The sequence below is a fragment of the Oncorhynchus mykiss genome, chromosome 3 (assembly GCF_013265735.2).
Source record: "Oncorhynchus mykiss isolate Arlee chromosome 3, USDA_OmykA_1.1, whole genome shotgun sequence".
NCBI lineage: Eukaryota > Metazoa > Chordata > Actinopteri > Salmoniformes > Salmonidae > Oncorhynchus > Oncorhynchus mykiss.
The window spans coordinates 28,251,523-28,269,884 of record NC_048567.1 but is presented as its reverse complement, the minus strand read 5'-3'; the positions used below and the strand labels follow the sequence as shown (position 1 = coordinate 28,269,884).

Sequence of the window (18,362 nt, the reverse complement as noted above, 5' to 3'; positions counted from 1 at the left end):
AAGGGAGCGATATCTTTGTGCAACCCAAATGATTGAGAAAAGTTAAAACGTAACATGTTTAATCCACAGAGAAAACACTGCTGCAAGATGAACAAACAAAATAAAAACGGATTTAAAAAAATGCAGACTTTAGTTACATCAAATGTACAAAAATAATAGCAGTAAACTTGATGGCTAGATATCACTGCAAACTCCAGATGGATAACTTATTTTCTTATAAATGGGTTTTTGCACTCAACTTCCGTAGCCAGAGGTTAATACTTGTTAGCTCAAAACAAGCAGTACCTTGACATTTCATAGTTGACCAATTCTTATGCGCTGAACTTAATTCCATTGGGTTCTCAAATAATAGAAATAAACCGATATGAAGGTAAATAAAAAAAACAGCCAATTTTCTTCAGAGGTGAATGCAACTGAACTAACAAAAATGACTATCCATCTGTAGGGACGACCAGCTCTGTTGAATGGTATCAGCCCAGAGATATCATGATAACTTAACTAATGAACCGAGGTGGGGTGTGCAATAACCACTCACTAGATACCATATTCAAAAACATTTAGCTACAGAATAACAGGGTTTGAGGGTGGTGGGGTCCTAGGATCTGGAGCGAGATCGGGACACAGATCTGGAGTAGGAGCGTCGACAGGCCTGTTTCTGGGAGCCAGAAGAGGTGTGGAAGTCCTTGACGGGGCTGGGGGATTTGGACTGGGACTTTGTGTCTTTGGGCCTGGATCTGGGATGAGAGGGGGAGCGGGAGGCGGAGCGGTTACGAGACGGGGGTGCGTGGTGCATCCTGTGGTGTTCACGTGGAGGGCCCCTGTACCTGGTAGAAAAAAGGAAGGTGGGATATGAACAGGACAATCAGTCAACACACTATTGAATACACCGACTTGACAAATGGTGTTCTGAAAAACACTATGCAGTATAAATGCAATCTTATTGCACTGTGCAGTGTTAGGTAAGTCAGAATACGGAGTCGTATACATTGGTCTACCTGTTATTTTCATGGCTTCTGCTTCGCCTGTGCCTGCCATTTGACCGAGAGCTGTAGAGAGAAAAGTGAAAGTAAGAACCAGTCTGCATACGAAGGCATTTCGGTCTGCAATGAATGCCCCTTGGGAAGATCACTTGACAAGTGAAACACAGTGGTTTCGTTTCAGTGTCAGAGGAACTCACTCTCTGGGGCTCTCCGACCTCCGAGGACGGCGGTCGCAGGAAGGGCTGCGCGACCGGTGCCTTTCGTAGCTGCGACTGCGTCTGCGTCGGCCATCGCCGCGTTCGTAGTCATCGTAGCGGGAGAAGGAGCTGCTGCGGGACCCTCTGCGAGGAGAGCTCTCCTTAGTCTTCATCTGGTTGGGGGCTGGAGGGACAAGAGTCATTCAAATTAAATACTGGGCACAAGGAGTTGAGCAAGAAGGGTTTTAATTATAATTTTGCATGCAGGTTGGCAATGACTTCACTAGTCTGAGACTCGAGTCAAGATATTACCGCTAAAAGTGATGTAGGCTTAGTTAGACTCTCCTTAGATTATTGGGTAAACTGTTCAGACAGTGAAACTTACAATTCACGTTGAATTGATTGGTAGGTAGTAAATAGTGCACTCATACAGGGCACCTAAATAAAACCCATTCTTACTTTTTCGGTCACCCTGTGCAAACTGGATCTCGATCTGTCGACCACACACCCACTTGTGGTCCAGGTTGTGGAGGGCATCCTCTGCATCTCGCACGTCCTCGAATGTGCTACAGACCATTAAGGCTTTTTACTTTTACTTGTGGAAAGGGGTGTGGGAATGGGGAGACATGTACTTTAAGTAAAGAGGCTGGGACCTTTAATTGTTCAGTCAATTGTGTGCCAACATGGGATAATAGTAACCTAAAAGATTAAAAACAACATGAAGCTGAAACTTCTTTTCAAATTTCGGGGAGGTAATGAGAACAAAGGCTATACAAATACAACATTGAAATGTTATTTCAGTAAACATATATACACTTAAAGGTATCATACAGATGTGATTTTCTTGCCCTTTTGTACAGAGAACACACAGAGCAATATATTTGGAGGTGAAGAGCAAGGGTTCTATTTGGTAGGATACAAAACATTAAGCTTGTTACCTTTAACATGCTTGACCTTTGAGCTTCACCTTGACCATAACGCTCTAACTGCTTGGCAGAAGAACTTGATTTCCGGCCTGTCTTAGCCCAATACATCCTTTTATTTTCTTCGGTAGACAAATGGAAGCCTTCGTGCCCTCTTTTCTCCTCCTTGTATCTTCATGCTTTAACTTTGCTCGGTGTTCTTTTCCCACTATTTCGTGTCGCCCGAAATCATTGTAGTCCCTTTGGCTTGAAGCTACTCTACACCAGCCTTTACATTCTTTGTTGGGGTTTCTCCAGAACTGTATGTCTAACATTTCTAGGGTAACAGAAGCAATTTATTTAAGAGAGGAGATGTTGATTAATGTCTGTACACATTTTACTATGTTTGAATGTTAATGTTCCCCTCCCATGAACCAGTATAGCCTATTTTTATGACAAATATACAATAATTACTTCAAAACAGTAGGCAAACTCAAGACGCGTGACATCGTCAACATGACCCCCACGTGTGGATAATAATAATGCCCCGAATGAAAGACAGGTTCATTAATACATTACATCAGTATAAAGGATATTGAATGTAAGCAAATCCTCTTGGTCGCCGTGTAGAGAAGTCAAGTGGAATGTAGACATCTACAATAGGCCCATAACGACCAAATTCACGGCGTAGTTCCTCTGGCCTAAAGTGTTATGAAATGACATGACATTTAGTGTAATGGCCAGTAAAGTACAACCCTTTTAGGCAAATATTAAACCAGTGTGATTCGAAGTTCAAACCTGCAACTGTGGCCAATAAGATAACCTTCAGATTCAACTAAATTGGCTTAATACTTACCATAGAAATTTGGGTATAAAATGTGACATCGGACAAGAGGTATTTCATGCACTACAAGCCAGGTAGATGGTAGCCTGAGTGCCAGTCTGTCTGTGCCATCATGCCAACTCCTGTCACTCATTGTCATGTTTGGCATGCATGCAAGTTAAGCCCAGGTACTGGTTCTCCATGATATGGAGTTGGCAAAAGAGCAGAAACAGACAGTCGTACTTTATTTTTACTTAAGTCGTTTTGGGGGGTATTTATATTTTTACGACTTTTACTTCACTACATTCTTGAAAATTAATTTTTTACTTTTTCCCCTGACACCCAAAAGTACTAGTTACATTTTGAATGCTTAAGCAGGACAAGAAAACGGTCTAATTCGCGGACCTAAAGAGAAAATCCCCGGTCATCCCTTATTGCATCTGATCTGACAGACTCACTAAACACAAATGCTTTGTAAATTACGCCTGAGTTTCTGTGCCCCCCTTGCTATCTGTAAATTAATTATTTTTTTAAATATTACAATTGTGCCGTCTGGTTTTCTTAATATAAAGATTTATATTTATACTTTTAATGCTTACTATTTATGGAATTACATTTCCTTTTGATACTTACCAATTTTTTTTTATAAAAAAAAACTTTTACTCAAGTAGGATTTTATTGGGTGACTTGAGTCGTTTTCTATTGAGGTATATTTACTTTTACTATGACAACTGGGTCATTTTTTCCACCATTGCCGGCAACCTGGCAGGTAGATGGATGGCCAGCTAAATTAGGTTATTCACAGTTGATTCAAACAACTCTCCTGTTTTTGTGCACACCACTATATTTGGTGCAAACTCATGTGCAGCCTAGCAGACATGCTAACGTTAGCTTGCTAAGCTTTGTATCAAAGCTATAAGTAGATCAGCGAACTTTTTCAGATAACGTTAGTTGGATAGCTAGTTTAATTTTGTATATGGTGAAAAACGTTAAGGCAACTAGCAACAGACAACACTTAGCTACACGTTTTCATTGTAAATGCTAGCTAGCTAAAATCAGTAAACAACAGTTTAGCCACCTAGCTAACGTAGCTGTACCTCGCACGCCCGAATGATTCGATCATAGCTACCTGGATTCGTCGGAGATGTTTCTAATGAAGAGTGATGGGTTAGGTGGTCTCATGTACCTAGCCATTGTAAAATATTGTTATTACGGTTGAAATTTCTAATCTAATTTAATATCTGTAAATTATAGGACTTGTTCTAGCTGTAGCAAAAAGCAGCGAGGTAGTCTCATCAATCGGCAAACAGAGGCCAGCGCGCAGGCTCAAATACCATTATTTTAGCCCAGCCCACCAGGGGTGGCCTGGGCATCTGGTATTTTGGGTAAGGAGTGTTTAGATGTTAAATGATGAGTAACCACGGCCAGCCCGCTAATTAGGCAAGATTATGGCGAGTGGGCACTGCAGTCCCTGGTTCGAATCCAGGCTGCATCACATCCCGCCGTGATGGGGAGTCCCATAGGGCAGCGACACTTGGCCCAGCGTCGTCCGGGTTTGGCCGTCATTCTAAATAAGAATTTGTTCTTAATTAACTGACTTCCTTAGTTAAAAAGGTTCAATAATAAAAACAACACACAACCTCACATAGGGTGTGTTCGTAAATTCAACCTGGAGTGCCAGAGGTGCTCAGAGTGCGCCCTGGGCATTTGTAAATTCAGAGTAATGTCAGATTCTCCGAATTTATGAATGGACAATTTCGCTAAGAGTGCACACTGGACTCTGTGGCCGAGGAGTAGGGTTGATCCGAGCCGTTCTGACCACTCAACCTGTTTTTGCTTTGTCATTATGGGGTATTGTGTGTAGATTGAGGGGGGAAAGGATTTAAGTCAATTTCAGAATAAGGCTGTAACGTAACAAAATGTGGAAAAAGTCAAGGGGTCTGAATACTTTCAAATACACTGTATATGAAAGTTAAGTTCCAGAGGTTTCCAAAACCGTATCACTAGGGATAATTAATAATGCTTATAAATGTTAAAACAGTGTCGATAGTTCACATGTATCCAGCTGTCCTCCATACCATCAATTGAGAACCCAAGACAGGCACTGGCTGTAAATCACCTTATGCACCCTTGGGTTCGAGAGCTAAGGTCACTGCTGAAATTATTTAGACTACTATCTAAAAAACATATAGGAAAATGACAAAATTAGAGTTTTGCATGTTTGTGGTAGGCCTGGTTTGGGAGAGTTGTGTGGAAGGGTTGAGGTATTTCTGAACTGGATTTAGCGTCCAACGTGGTCGACCGTTGTTTTCAACGTAATCTACTCACATTCGCATACTCCGTTTCGGGGTCGCTGCAATCTGCTTCACAGAGTCAATAACACCTTAGTGCACGCTGGAACAAGCATGAGCATCAACAACGTCGTCCAGAAGCATGGCAGACATTGGATGAATATTAAGTGTTCATATCTTCGGCTGTGAGTGATGGAAGGAATCAGCTTTGAAGACAATTACTGGAAAATATGGATATTTTTGGCACAAAGGTGAGAGGTTTCCACTAGATCACACAGCCCAAACAAGTTGAAATTGGCTATATCGTAAACATGTATGAAAACAAAAAAATGCTTTTTAGGGTTAAGTTTCAAATCAGATTTTAAGACGAAATGTAGAAATAGGTGGGGTGTTGTCTTTGTGCCTGTGCTAACTAGTGTTAGCCCCTGGTATCCAGTAATCTGAAGAGGTATGCAGCAGTGGCAGACTGGGACTGGAAATCGACCTTAGAATTTTTCTCAAAGCCACCAGCCCATTTTATTTAGCCTCATACGAATCATTCTGTTTTGTTATGCTGATATCCGTGTAGTGAAACAGAACGTAAGCTCGCAAGATCAGGATGACTCGTATGACGCTACCTATTTTTAGCCAAATAATGCAATGTCGACAGGCTGAAGACCTACATTTGATAGGCAGGCCCACTGGGCTAAAAATGGACCCGCCCTTGTTATGGGTGTATAATGGCACGTTGATGCCATCTGTTGGTAAATGTTCATTACTGCAACACCAGTGTTTTACCAGTGTGCTTGATATATACACCCTGATGTATTGCAATGTGTTAAACATAACTGGTTACTCGCAGGGTCGGTCCTTGCCGTTCTGCCGCCCTAGGTGAGACCAAAAAAATGAAAGTTTTTTTCCCCCCAGGACGTTGAAAATGATTATTTTCTGAATGTTGAAAAATAGGTACTGTATGTGGTAAGCCTACCATTTGCTAAACACAAAGGCTGTAACGTAACAAAATGTGGAAAAAGTCAAGGGATCTGAATACATTGTATGAAAATTATGTTCCAAGTGTTTCCAAAACTGTATCGCATGCGAGACATATTTGCGTTTAGACAGAGCATTTGGGAAGCATCGGGTCATTTGCCTCACAAGGTTAAAGGGGAGGTCCAATGGCTCATTGTAATGCAATGGAATTGGAGTCATGAATAAGGGTTACAGTAGAGATATGGATATAATAATGAGATACTTATGTCTCCTCCCTAATGATGGGATTTGTAGTCCACAGTTTCAGAAGGCGGGCCTTCCAAAAGCTTCCCATAATAAGTTGGGTGAATTTTGGCCCATTCCTCCTGACAGAGCTGGTATAACTGAGTCAGGTTTGTAGGCCTCCTTGCTCGCATATGCTTTTTCAGTTCTGCCCTCTAATTGGCTATGGGATTGAGGTCAGGGCTCTGTGATGGCCACTCCAATACCTTGACTTTGTTGTCCTTAAGCCATTTTGCCACAACCTTGGAAGTATGCTTGGGGTCATTGTCCATTTAGAAGACCCATTTACGACCAAGCTTTAACTTCCTGACTGATGTCTTGCGATGTTGCTTCAATATATCCACATAATTTTCCTCCTCGTGATGCCATCTGTTTTGTGAAGTGCACCAGTCCCTCCTGCTGCAAAGCACCCCCACAACATGATCCTGCCACCCCTGTGCTTCACGGTTGGAATGGTGTTCTTCAGCTTGCAAGCCTCCCCCTTTTTCCTCCAAACATAACGATGGTCATTATGGCCAAACAGACCAGAGGACATTTCTCCAAAAAGTACGATCTTTGTCCCCATGTGTAGTTGCAAACCGTAGTCTGGCTTTTTTATGGCGGTTTTGGAGCAGTGGCTTCATTGCTGAGCGGCCTTTCAGGTTATGTCGATATAGGACTCGTTTTACTGTGGATATAGATGCTTTTGTACCTGTTTACTCTAGCATTTTCACAAGGTCCATTGCTGTTGTTCTGGGATTGATTTGCAGATTTTGCACCAAAGTATATTCATCTCTTGGGGACAGAATGCGTCTCCTTCCTGAGCGGTATGACGGCTGCGTGGTCCCATGGTGTTTATTCTTGCATACTATTGTTTGTACAGATGAACGTGGTATCTACATGCGTTTGGAAATTGCTCCCAAGGATGAACCAGACTTGTGGAGGTCTACAATGTTTTTTTCTGAAGTCTTGGCTGATTTCTTTTGATTTTCCCATGATGTCAAGCAAAGAGGCACTGAGTTTGAAGGTAGGCCTTGAAATGCATCCACAGGTACATCTCCAATTGACTCAAATGATGTAAATTACCCTATCAGAAGCTTCTAAAGCCTTGACATAATTTTCTGGAATTTTCCAAGCTGTTAAGGCACAGTCAACTTAGTGTAGGTAAACTTCTGACCCACTGGAATTGTGATACAGTGAATTAAGTGAAATAATCTGTCTGTAAACAATTGTTAGAACACTTACTTGTCATGCACAAAGCAGATGTCCTAAACGACTTGCCAAAACTATAGTTTGTTAACAAGACATTTGTCGAGTGGTTGAAAAACGAGTTTTAATGACTCCAACGTAAACTTCTGACTTCAACTGTATTTACACAAGGATGTGTCAGAGGAAGGTCCCCCCAAAAAATAGTCAAAGACTCCAGTCACCAAAGTCATAGACTTTTCTCTACAAGCAGTACCGAAGCGCCAAGTCTAGGACCAAAAGGCTCCTTAACAGCTTCTACCTCCTAGCCATAAGATTGCTGAACAATTAATCAAATGACCACCGGACTATTTAGATTTGAGTTTGTAGTGGTAAATAGACAGCTACGAAGAACATAGAAAAACTCTCTTGGTAAAGTGTGGTTTACAGCTTATCATGAGATACTCTACCTCAGGTGAGCAAAACCTAGAGACCTCCTTACTATTAGATTTCGTGCACCAGCTGTTGTTAACAAATATACACAGACCGCCACCCCTGTTCTATCTTGCTGATGCAGCGTAAAAACCCACCAGCTGCATCTTATTCATGTTGTCGTTCAGCCACGACTCGGTGAAACATAAGATATTACAGTTTAATGTCCCGTTGGTATGACATACGTGATCGTAGTTTGTCTAAACACACAATAGCACAATTGGTTAGGGGACCGTAAAACGGCAGCCATCTTCTCCGGCGCCATTGTATAACTGTTCAGAGACTGTGAATCAGGCCTTTATGGTCTACTTGCTGCAAAGAAACCACTACTAAAGGACACCAATAAGAAGAAAAGACTTGCTTGGGCCAAGAAACATGAGCAATGGACATTAGACTGGTGGAAATCTGTTCTATGGTCTGAGTCCAAATTTGAGATTTCTGGTTCCAACCGCCGTGTCTATGTGAGATGCAGAGTAGGTGAACGGATGATCTCTCCATGTGTGGTTCCCACCTTGAAGCATGGTGACACTGTCAGTGATTTGTTTAGAATTCAAGGCACACTAAACCAGCATGGCTACCACAGCATTCTGCAGCGATATGCTATCCCATCTGGTTTGCGCTTAGTGGGACTATCATTCGTTTTTCAACAGGACATGACCTAAAACACACCTCCAGGTTGTGTAAGGGCTATTTGACCAAGGAGAGTGATGGAGTGCTGCATCAGATGACTTGGCTTCCACAATCACCCGACCTCAACCCAGTTGAGATGGTTTGGAATGAGTTTGACCGCAGAGTGAAGGACAAGCAGCCAATAAGTGCTCAGCATATGTGGGAACTCCTCCTCCTTCCAAGACTGTTGGAAAAGCATTCCAGGTGACTACCTCATGAAGCTGGTTGAGAGAATGCCAAGTATGTGCAAAGCTGTCAAAGGCAAAGGTTGGCTACTTTGAAGAATCTCAAATATATTTTGTTACTACCCGATCCCATATGTTTTTTTTCTTCATAGTTTTGATGTCTTCACTATCCTACAATGTAGAAAATAGTAAAAAAAGAAAGAAAGAAAAACCCTTGAATGAGTAGGTGTCCAAACTGTTGACTGGTACATATTATTATTATTATTATTATTATTATTATTATAATAATAATAATTTTGATTCATCAGGGGGTGCTGCAGCACCCTCACCACCAGTACTTCCCACAGCTATGAACACATCACTTAGGGTAGACAAATTACAGAAGGCTGATAAAGAACATTTATATACACCTTTCAAAATAACCGCTTTGTGCTAGTCTAATAAATTAAGAGTTGACAACACTACTCTATATGTATATAACACGTTTTAGCATGGACATTGCCTTTGAGGGCTTCAGCTATTTTAAATTAGTCATCTGGGTGGGGATTCCTATGGGTTGGGAGTGATCAGCCAATGAGCAAAGCATTGTCTTCTTCAAATTGGGTTGCACATGGTTAGTAAGTTACTTTAAACTATATCGTCGCCACCTATTGGCTGCAATAAATAAATCACAAGATTTGGTTCAGTTCTCCGGCATTGCAGGTGGCGGTAAACCAATATTAGGTATACACTTTAATCGCACAGATACAGTCCTCTATCTAACTGTATGAACCAAATACAAAAATTATGTGAGTTGTCAATGGTCGCGTTCTACTGCTCAGACGTTTCATGCGTCAACCAATGGTTGCGTACTACGTCACCAACTGTGTCATCGACTGACAGATCGCTATAACATATGTCGTTAGCGGATTCTTAAAACAACTATCCAGGCGTTGTAAGATCTGGCATGCGTCTGGGCAGAGGAACACGCCCAATCAATTACAAAAAACTTGACCAATATGTAGATTACATGTCCAATTGACCAATCACGTTGTTTAGTTGGAGAGAGTAGAAAAACCCTTCTTTGGTGATGCATGAACGGGGCAGAGAGGTATTTGGGTATACCAGATTTTACTTGAATTAGAGTTACAGGGTGTGTTGAGTGATGGTGTCCCGTCCTCCCAGGCCATTGGCATGGTGCAGGCATACAGTGCCTTGCGAAAGTATTCGGCCCCCTTGAACTTTGCGACCTTTTGCCACATTTCAGGCTTCAAACATAAAGATATAAAACTGTATTTTTTTGTGAAGAATCAACAACAAGTGGGACACAATCATGAAGTGGAACGACATTTATTGGATATTTCAAACTTTTTTAACAAATCAAAAACTGAAAAATTGGGCGTGCAAAATTATTCAGCCCCTTTACTTTCAGTGCAGCAAACTCTCTCCAGAAGTTCAGTGAGGATCTCTGAATGATCCAATGTTGACCTAAATGACTAATGATGATAAATACAATCCACCTGTGTGTAATCAAGTCTCCGTATAAATGCACCTGCACTGTGATAGTCTCAGAGGTCCGTTAAAAGCGCAGAGAGCATCATGAAGAACAAGGAACACACCAGGCAGGTCCGAGATACTGTTGTGAAGAAGTTTAAAGCCGGATTTGGATACAAAAAGATTTCCCAAGCTTTAAACATCCCAAGGAGCACTGTGCAAGCGATAATATTGAAATGGAAGGAGTATCAGACCACTGCAAATCTACCAAGACCTGGCCGTCCCTCTAAACTTTCAGCTCATACAAGGAGAAGACTGATCAGAGATGCAGCCAAGAGGCCCATGATCACTCTGGATGAACTGCAGAGATCTACAGCTGAGGTGGGAGACTCTGTCCATAGGACAACAATCAGTCGTATATTGCACAAATCTGTCCTTTATGGAAGAGTGGCAAGAAGAAAGCCATTTCTTAAAGATATCCATAAAAAGTGTTGTTTAAAGTTTGCCACAAGCCACCTGGGAGACACACCAAACATGTGGAAGAAGGTGCTCTGGTCAGATGAAACCAAAATTGAACTTTTTGGCAACAATGCAAAACGTTATGTTTGGCGTAAAAGCAACACAGCTGAACACACCATCCCCACTGTCAAACATGGTGGTGGCATCATCATGGTTTGGGCCTGCTTTTCTTCAGCAGGGACAGGGAAGATGGTTAAAATTGATGGGAAGATGGATGGAGCCAAATACAGGACCATTCTTGAAGAAAACCTGATGGAGTCTGCAAAAGACCTGAGACTGGGACGGAGATTTGACTTCCAACAAGACAATGATCCAAAACATAAAGCAAAATCTACAATGGAATGGTTCAAAAATAAACATATCCAGGTGTTAGAATGGCCAAGTCAAAGTCCAGACCTGAATCCAATCGAGAATCTGTGGAAAGAACTGAAAACTGCTGTTCACAAATGCTCTTCATCCAACATCACTGAGCTCGAGCTGTTTTGCAAGGAGGAATGGGAAAAATTTTCAGTATCTCGATGTGCAAAACTGATAGAGACATACCCCAAGCGACTTACAGCTGTAATCGCAGCAAAAGGTGGCGCTACAAAGTATTAACTTAAGGGGGCTGAATAATTTTGCACGCCCAATTTTTCAGTTTTTGATTTGTTAAAAAAGTTTGAAATATCCAATAAATGTCGTTCCACTTCATGATTGTGTCCCACTTGTTGTTGATTCTTCACAAAAAAATACAGTTTTATATCTTTATGTTTGAAGCCTGAAATGTGGCAAAAGGTCGCAAAGTTCAAGGGGGCCGAATACTTTCGCAAGGCACTGTAAATATACTTTATATTTGATATTCTTCAAATAGCCACCGTTTGCCTTGATGATAGCTTTGCCTTGATGACACACTTGGCATTCTCTCAACCAGCTTCATGAGGTAGTCACCTGGAATGCATATCTATTAACATGTGTGCCTTCTTAAACGTTAATTTGTGGAATTTCTTTCCTTAATGCGTTTGAGCCAATCATTTGTGTTGTGACAAGGTAGGGTGGTATACAGAATATATCCCTAATTTGGTAAAAGACCAAGTCCATATTATGGCAAGAACAGCTCAAATAAGCAAAGAGAAACGACAGTCCATCATTACTTTAAGACATGAAGGTCAGTTAATACGGAACATTTTCTTGAAGATTCTTCAAGTGCAGTATCAAGAACCATCAAGTGCTATGATGAAACTGGCTCTCATGAGGACCGCCACAGGAATGGAAGAACCAGAGTTACCTCTGCTGTTACCTCTGCTGAAAAGTTCATTAGAATTAGAGTCAGCCTCAGCAATTGCAGCCCAAATAAATGTAACAGACACATCTCAACATCAACTGTTCAGAGGAGACTGTGTGAATCAGACCTTCATGGTCGAATTGCTGCAAAGAAACCACTACTAAAGGACACCAATAAGAAGAAGAGACTTGCTTGGGCCAAGAAACACGAGCAATGGACATTAGACCGCTGGAAATTTGTCCTTTGGTCTGGAGTCCAAATTAGAGATTTTTGGTTCCAACCGCTGTGTCTATGTGAGATGCGGTGTGGGTGAACAGATGATCTCCCCATAGGTATTTCCCACTGTAAAGCATGGAGGAAGAGGTGGCTTGGGGGTGTTTGCTGGTGACACTGTGATTTATTTACAATTCAAAGGCACACTTAATCAGCATGGCTACCACATCATTCTGTAGCGATAAACCATCCCATCTGGTTTGTGCTTAGTGGAACAATCATTTGGTTTTCAACAGGACAATGACCCAACACACCTCCAGGCTGTGTAAGTGCTAATTGACCAGGAAAGAGAGGGATGAAGTGCTGAATCAGATGACCTGGCCTCCACAATCCCCAAAACTCAACCAAATTGAGGTGATTTGGGATGAGTTGGGCTGTAGAGTGAAGGAAAAGCAGCCAACAAGTGCTCAGCAACTCCTTCAAGACTATTGGAAAAGCAATCCAGTCGAAGCTGGTTGAGAGAATGCCAAGAGTGTGCAAAGCTGTCATCAAGGCAAATAAAATACAATAACATTGTATTGGTCTCATACACATGGTTAGCAGATGTTAATGCGAATGTAGCGAAATGCTTGTGCTTCTAGTTCCAACCCGTGCAGTAATATCGCAAAGGGTGGCTATTTGAAGAATCTCAAATATAAAATAGATTTGTATTTGTTTAACACTTTTTTGGTTACTACGTGATTCTATATGTGTTTTTTCATAGTTTTGATGTCTTCACTATTATTCTACAATGTAGAAAATTGTGAAAAGCAAGAAAAACCCTTCAATGAGTAGTTGGTAGTTGGACTTTTGACCGGTAGTGTAGATTGAATACTTTTCTGTTATCCAATCAGTGTTTACTGTGTATTAGATGATGCACAGCAGCATGTTCACAGCACACGTAATAAACCACACGTTTTACGTCAAGCAAGTTTATTTAAATAGCCAAGGACTGCCCCCCTGCCTGCCACCATTCCAGGTTTACAACTTTTTGCTCCTCCTGATGAGTGACGTAGAGCCCACTGTCAGCGTCTGAAATGGGGGAGGTAGTGAAAAGTGTTTAGTTACTGTGGTCAGGTCACTATTATACAAATAAAACCACCTAAGGAAGAAATAGCCAGCTTGTTTGACCTGTGCCCCATATGTCACAACTGTATATGCTGATATTTGACACACTGTACTGACAGATGTGTAGTGTGTTATTCTTCAGTGTTACCAACATTAGGTCAAATTACCTCAACCATCTCTCCGCCTTTGAGCTCCTGGATGTGTGTGAATTTGTCTGTGTTGCACATCAGCTTCCCTCCCGCCAGTCTGACCGTGCACTGTAGGGGCCAGAGAAGAGAGAGGCGATCAGTAATGTGTAGCAATAATGAGTGACCCCCCTCCCTCATAAGACAGAACATCCATAAGACAGAACTTTTAAACTACCAAGCATTGCTGGACTTCAATTCAAAGATGAAACCTGTCGATTTAACAATATGTCAGTGAATCAATCAATACTTTTATATGTATAGATTCACCACAGACAGGTAAATTGGGATTGCCTACCTTGAGCTTCTTGCCATCCATGGTGGTGATGTCAGCCTCTTTGCCGATGGTGAAGGAGTTAGTGATGGACTTGCCAGGAGTTTTGGAGGTGATGACGAAGTCATTGCCGTTCTGCTGGATCTCAGTCACGGGCTTGATGTCTTTGGCCAGCTTGATAACGTCTTCTGGGAGTGCTGATGGATGGGCAGGAGGTTGACTCATTAGCTTAGGATTGGACCCATGGAGGCAAACCCTACCTTTTCATTTTGGGTCATAGTTGCGAATCTATAGTCGAATCTCTCTTGTATTTCCTTGATTCCTTACATCCTCTCTCCTTTTCAAAACTCATTAGATGAGAAGGTCAGAGGGGAGGTACCATTAATCTTCTAGCCTCCAATGAGTTTTGAGAAAGAGGACACGAGGAATCAAGCACATACATTTCAGATTCAGCCCTAAACAACCCTATAGGTGCAATGTAATGAATCTTTAGGAAACTCACAGATGGCCCTGAGGAACTCCTCGTAGTTCTCCTGAGCATACACCTGCCACGTTCCACTGAAGGCCATGTCGTCTGTGTCTGTACCGGTCCGGTTTCTCCTCCTTCACCAAAATGGGCAATAGGAGCCTGAGACAGCTGTGCGAAGCTCAACACAAATGTAGAAACGGCACTGTGTCCCCCACAGCTACTTATATCAGCAGGTAGAAGGGGCTCCGCTCTGTGCCTCTGTGTCTAATCAGTAACACAGCCTCTGAAGTAATGTTCCTCATTGTTTGAACAACCCAGAGTTCACTTACATCTCTGTCTGGCATGACCCCAACTTCCAGTTGTCTTGGGATGGGGAAGAGTACGTTATGTCCGAACTGTGCTATCGTATAGCCATAAAATATAGTCATAAAATGACATATGCATGGGTTTTACTCATCCCAATAGATTCTGAAACTTCTGACACACAGATCTCAAGTTTGTTTCGGGGGAGCCCTTCTTGCAATACTGTCCTAAATGCAGACCTGGGTTAAATTGCTGTATGAAATCATTTTGAATACTTTAGCTGGGCTTTATCGAGCGTGCCTAGTACAATGGAACCGCTAAAATCGTTGCAAAATTGCAAACCAGACCATATGGCACTCCGGGCAGGCTAAAGCAAACTCTGAAACTGTTTGAATAGTATTCGAACCCAGGTCTGATGTCCTGTGGAATCTTCCTAAAAAAACAATCTACTCCACTGTTTAACCAGGCGATGGGTGAATGACACCTTGGACAAAATCTCTTCTATCAGTTCAGAAGACATGTTGTAGCTACTATTTGCTCGCATAATAATTGCCCACACTTGTACGAGATGTTTCTAATAATCATTGAATGACGAATCCCTCTGGCAGACGTCTCAAACAGTGCAAACAATAACAACATCAGAAGCATGTTGTGGTGAATGAAACTGTGTCAAGCCACCAAGATCAAATGACTTTATTAGCAGCACACAAGCGATTGCAGAGACGCATGAAATGACAAATACTGTATGTGGAGCGCTAACAGGCTAATAGACCTACTTAAGCTGCAGGTGCAGACTCTGAATGAGCGAGATTGTTGCCTCATTACACGGAGGTCAAAGCAGGAATTAGATTGATGTGGAAAAACGCACTTCACGTGTCGTTGCACCTCTGTAATCTGCTCCATGTGCATGACTAACATGACACGTCTAGTGAAGTACAACATGGGAGATAATTGGAATTCGGATCAAGTCTGCTGCTGTCAAGACATGGAATTAACATTTAATGTGTTCGCCTTGGCCAATGAATCCTACTTCCGAGCTTTCTCGTCCCTGCTCACAGGTCCTATTATTTAATTGCTCCAGAAAGAAAGGGGCGACATCATAAAATTGTAGCTGACACTCTTGGGATATTTATTGGTAGTATGATGACACAAGAATACAGGCTGTTGCAGTTTTGACTGGGCCACAAATTGACCGCATTCCCTCTTGCACATGTAACTTCTTAGTCATTGCTACATCCTAATGCCAGAAATGAACTGCTTCTTGTATTTCACTCCTCAGTAACTCTAATTTAACCCCATGAAAACTAACTGGCTGAACCACCATACAAACACAACCCACTGGGCACACACTGGTCGAATCAACGTCGTTTCCATATCATGTGGAACCAGCGTGGAAAAGACATTGAATTGACGTCTGTGCCCAGTTGGAATCCTCTCTTAGGGCAACAAAACCAACACTCCTTCCTTCCTTACATCTCCACTGCATCGGGCGGAGGCTTCTCGCCGTGCTTGTACACGCTCACGGTCACGTTGACCGTCTGAGTGCCGTACTGGTTGCGCACAAAGATGCTGTAGTTGCCCGTGTCCTCGCTAGTCACGTTGTTTACAGTCAGAGTGCTGCACTTATTCTCGTTGGCGATGTTGAACTGGCCCCCCGAGACGATGCCTTTGTCGTTCCTCAGCCAGAACATCTCTGGGGCAGGGTCACCATCAGTGAAGCAGGTCAGACACAGAGACTGAGGAGGAGAGAGGGAAATAAAGATGACATGATTCACAACAGTTAATGTAAATAGGAAAAATTACCAAATATCACTTATCACTGTTGACATGGGCAGGTAAGGTTATTTTAAAAAAAAAAAACGTATTGGAGAAGATGCTGATCTAAGATCAGTCCACCTTGTCCATTTAATTGTATTCATTATGATCTAAAAGGCTAAACTAATCCTAGATCAGCACTCCTACTCGTTGGTCTAACCGTACAATCACACAAATTGGACGTAAAAGGATAATGAAGTACTGGTGAACATGGTAACCACGTAATAGGACAGTATTATTTCCCAAAGTTAGCCTACCTTATTCTCCATGATAGCCACCACATCTGGGAGCCCCTTGGTCACCCTGGCCCGATCTAAAGCAAATGAGAAGGACATTGACTCCCTTTTAATCATCCACAGGAAGCTCATTCAATCATTCCAGTGTACAGAAAATGCAATTATTAAGAAACAATGAAAGAGTAGGCCACTCACTTTTCTCAGCAACCGCCACTTGCCTTTGTAGCAAAAAGCAAGGGTAAAAACTGGTAAATACATTTGCAAATGGTTTCATATCCATTGCCATACTATATGTCAACTCATCAATATTGAATAAAGAACCGTTTTCTGTTTGTCCATGTGAGAACAGTGATAGCAAATAGTACCTGCAATTGTTTGTGTTAGTGTTTACCACTGCAAGCCATGCTGGGCACGCACCATCAATATGGTACTGCACTTACTTCAACCTCTGGTATTCCAACAGAGCATCAGCAAAGGCTTTTTAAAGAGAGAAAGAGAGAGATAATTCAATATAGATTACTGTAAAAGTATTTAGGAAGAGTGTAATATTCATTAACTGCCTGTCTCGGAAGATGTGAATGTAGATCAAGATTGCAGACACATTGAATTATAACTGAGTAATAATAGTCCAATTCGGAAGTTTACATTCTAGCTCTGAAGACATTGACATGAATCTGAAGCAGTAAAACCCCCTGTAATGAAGCCTATTTCGCTTAACTGCTTTGAGACGATAGTGCTTTTTGAGTGAATCAGACTGGTCAGACTAACCTTGTCCAGATAGGTCTAGTGAGCGGGTGTGCTTTTCTTGACCATCAAACATCTCCAGAGTGTACTTCCCCTTATCGTTCTCCGTGGGCGCAAAGACCTCGACCCACAGCTTCTGCATACTGCTGCCAGGCTTACACCTCTCCAACTGGTCAATCCTACTCTCCCTGGTACACAATGAAATAGAATATGGTAATAAAATTCAATAGAATATAATATTGTTTTTCTAAAAATCCAACAAAAGATACTTCCATTCAAGGCCATGACTATTTATGTCTGAGGGCTTTACTTGTTCAGTTCTAAGTTTGTTTGTAAAAGCCTGTACTATGTTTGGTCTTTTTCAAAGTGGTGAGATGAGATGGATTTGGGATTAAGGGCTCAGACTGTCTCACTAAGGAAGCTGTGGGGCGATGTGAAGAAAAACACAAATGCTAAAGCAACTCGAGTTAAAATTAGACAACAAACCATGTCGCTACAGCAGTGCCCTTACAGAAAAAATCACGTGAAAAATCACGATTTCACATGTGTAGTTTTGTGTTATCACATGTCGAGTTACATGTTGTCACATTAACTTCACATAAGATCACATGTGTTTTTGGAACACTCCACCTGTGTTCAGGTGAAATTCATGTGTTTTTTCCATGTTGGGTTGTCACCAGCTCTCATAATGGAGAGGTACAGGATGTGCAGGCTCTTGCTCCAGACAGGCACCAACACAGCTGATTCAACTAATCAAAGTCTTAATGATTAGTCTATTATTTGAATCAGGTGTGTTAATGCTGGATTAG

The 18,362-nt window shown here is 41.9% G+C and overlaps 3 protein-coding genes across 4 annotated transcripts in view; all 3 read right to left on the bottom strand.

The window, feature by feature from the left end:
- Nucleotides 1-42: 42 nt before the first annotated feature.
- On the bottom strand, nt 43-4,294 carry LOC110517101 (serine/arginine-rich splicing factor 10). Its single transcript, XM_021595314.2, has 6 exons — nt 4,032-4,294; nt 2,676-2,780; nt 1,637-1,740; nt 1,178-1,361; nt 996-1,046; nt 43-824 (listed from the first exon to the last, which is right to left on the bottom strand). The coding sequence occupies exons 1-6, from the start codon at nt 4,094-4,096 to the stop codon at nt 596-598; spliced, it is 738 nt and encodes a 245-aa protein (XP_021450989.1). The 5' UTR covers nt 4,097-4,294; the 3' UTR covers nt 43-595.
- Nucleotides 4,295-13,375: 9,081 nt separating this feature from the next.
- On the bottom strand, nt 13,376-14,734 carry LOC110517089 (fatty acid-binding protein 10-A, liver basic). The gene is made up of 4 exons (XM_021595306.1): nt 14,489-14,734; nt 14,011-14,183; nt 13,695-13,784; nt 13,376-13,491 (listed from the first exon to the last, which is right to left on the bottom strand). The coding sequence occupies exons 1-4, from the start codon at nt 14,553-14,555 to the stop codon at nt 13,441-13,443; spliced, it is 381 nt and encodes a 126-aa protein (XP_021450981.1). The 5' UTR covers nt 14,556-14,734; the 3' UTR covers nt 13,376-13,440.
- A 1,129-nt stretch (nt 14,735-15,863) lies between these two features.
- The window catches only part of myom3 (myomesin 3), a 78,182-nt gene continuing 75,683 nt past the window's right edge, over nt 15,864-18,362 (bottom strand). Inside the window, exons 33-37 of one of the 2 annotated variants that reach the window (XM_021595286.2) lie at nt 17,578-17,741; nt 17,250-17,286; nt 17,005-17,027; nt 16,831-16,886; nt 15,864-16,494 (exon numbers count right to left, since the gene is read on the bottom strand). In XM_021595286.2, coding sequence (XP_021450961.2) covers nt 16,228-16,494; nt 16,831-16,886; nt 17,005-17,027; nt 17,250-17,286; nt 17,578-17,741 — 547 coding nt within the window. In that variant the 3' untranslated portion in view covers nt 15,864-16,227. Of the gene's footprint in view, nt 16,495-16,830; nt 16,887-17,004; nt 17,028-17,174; nt 17,287-17,577; nt 17,742-18,362 lie in introns of both variants that reach the window. The other variant, XR_005042478.1, reaches the window with a different exon arrangement.

Excerpts from the sequence above, each read along its gene's own strand:
- LOC110517089 (XM_021595306.1), bottom strand. The coding sequence starts at position 14,555 with ATGGCCTTCAGTGGAACGTGGCAGGTGTATGCTCAGGAGAACTACGAG. Across the intron at positions 14,184-14,488 it reads GGAGTTCCTCAGGGCCATCT|CACTCCCAGAAGACGTTATC; the intron begins GTGAGTTTCCTA and ends CCCATCCATCAG. Across the intron at positions 13,492-13,694 it reads AAGGCGGAGAGATGGTTGAG|ACGCTGACAGTGGGCTCTAC; the intron begins GTAATTTGACCT and ends CCCCCATTTCAG.
- LOC110517101 (XM_021595314.2), bottom strand. The coding sequence starts at position 4,096 with ATGGCTAGGTACATGAGACCACCTAACCCATCACTCTTCATTAGAAAC. Across the intron at positions 1,362-1,636 it reads TGCACAGGGTGACCGAAAAA|CCCCCAACCAGATGAAGACT; the intron begins GTAAGAATGGGT and ends TTGTCCCTCCAG. Across the intron at positions 825-995 it reads AGAAGCCATGAAAATAACAG|GTACAGGGGCCCTCCACGTG; the intron begins GTAGACCAATGT and ends TTTTTCTACCAG.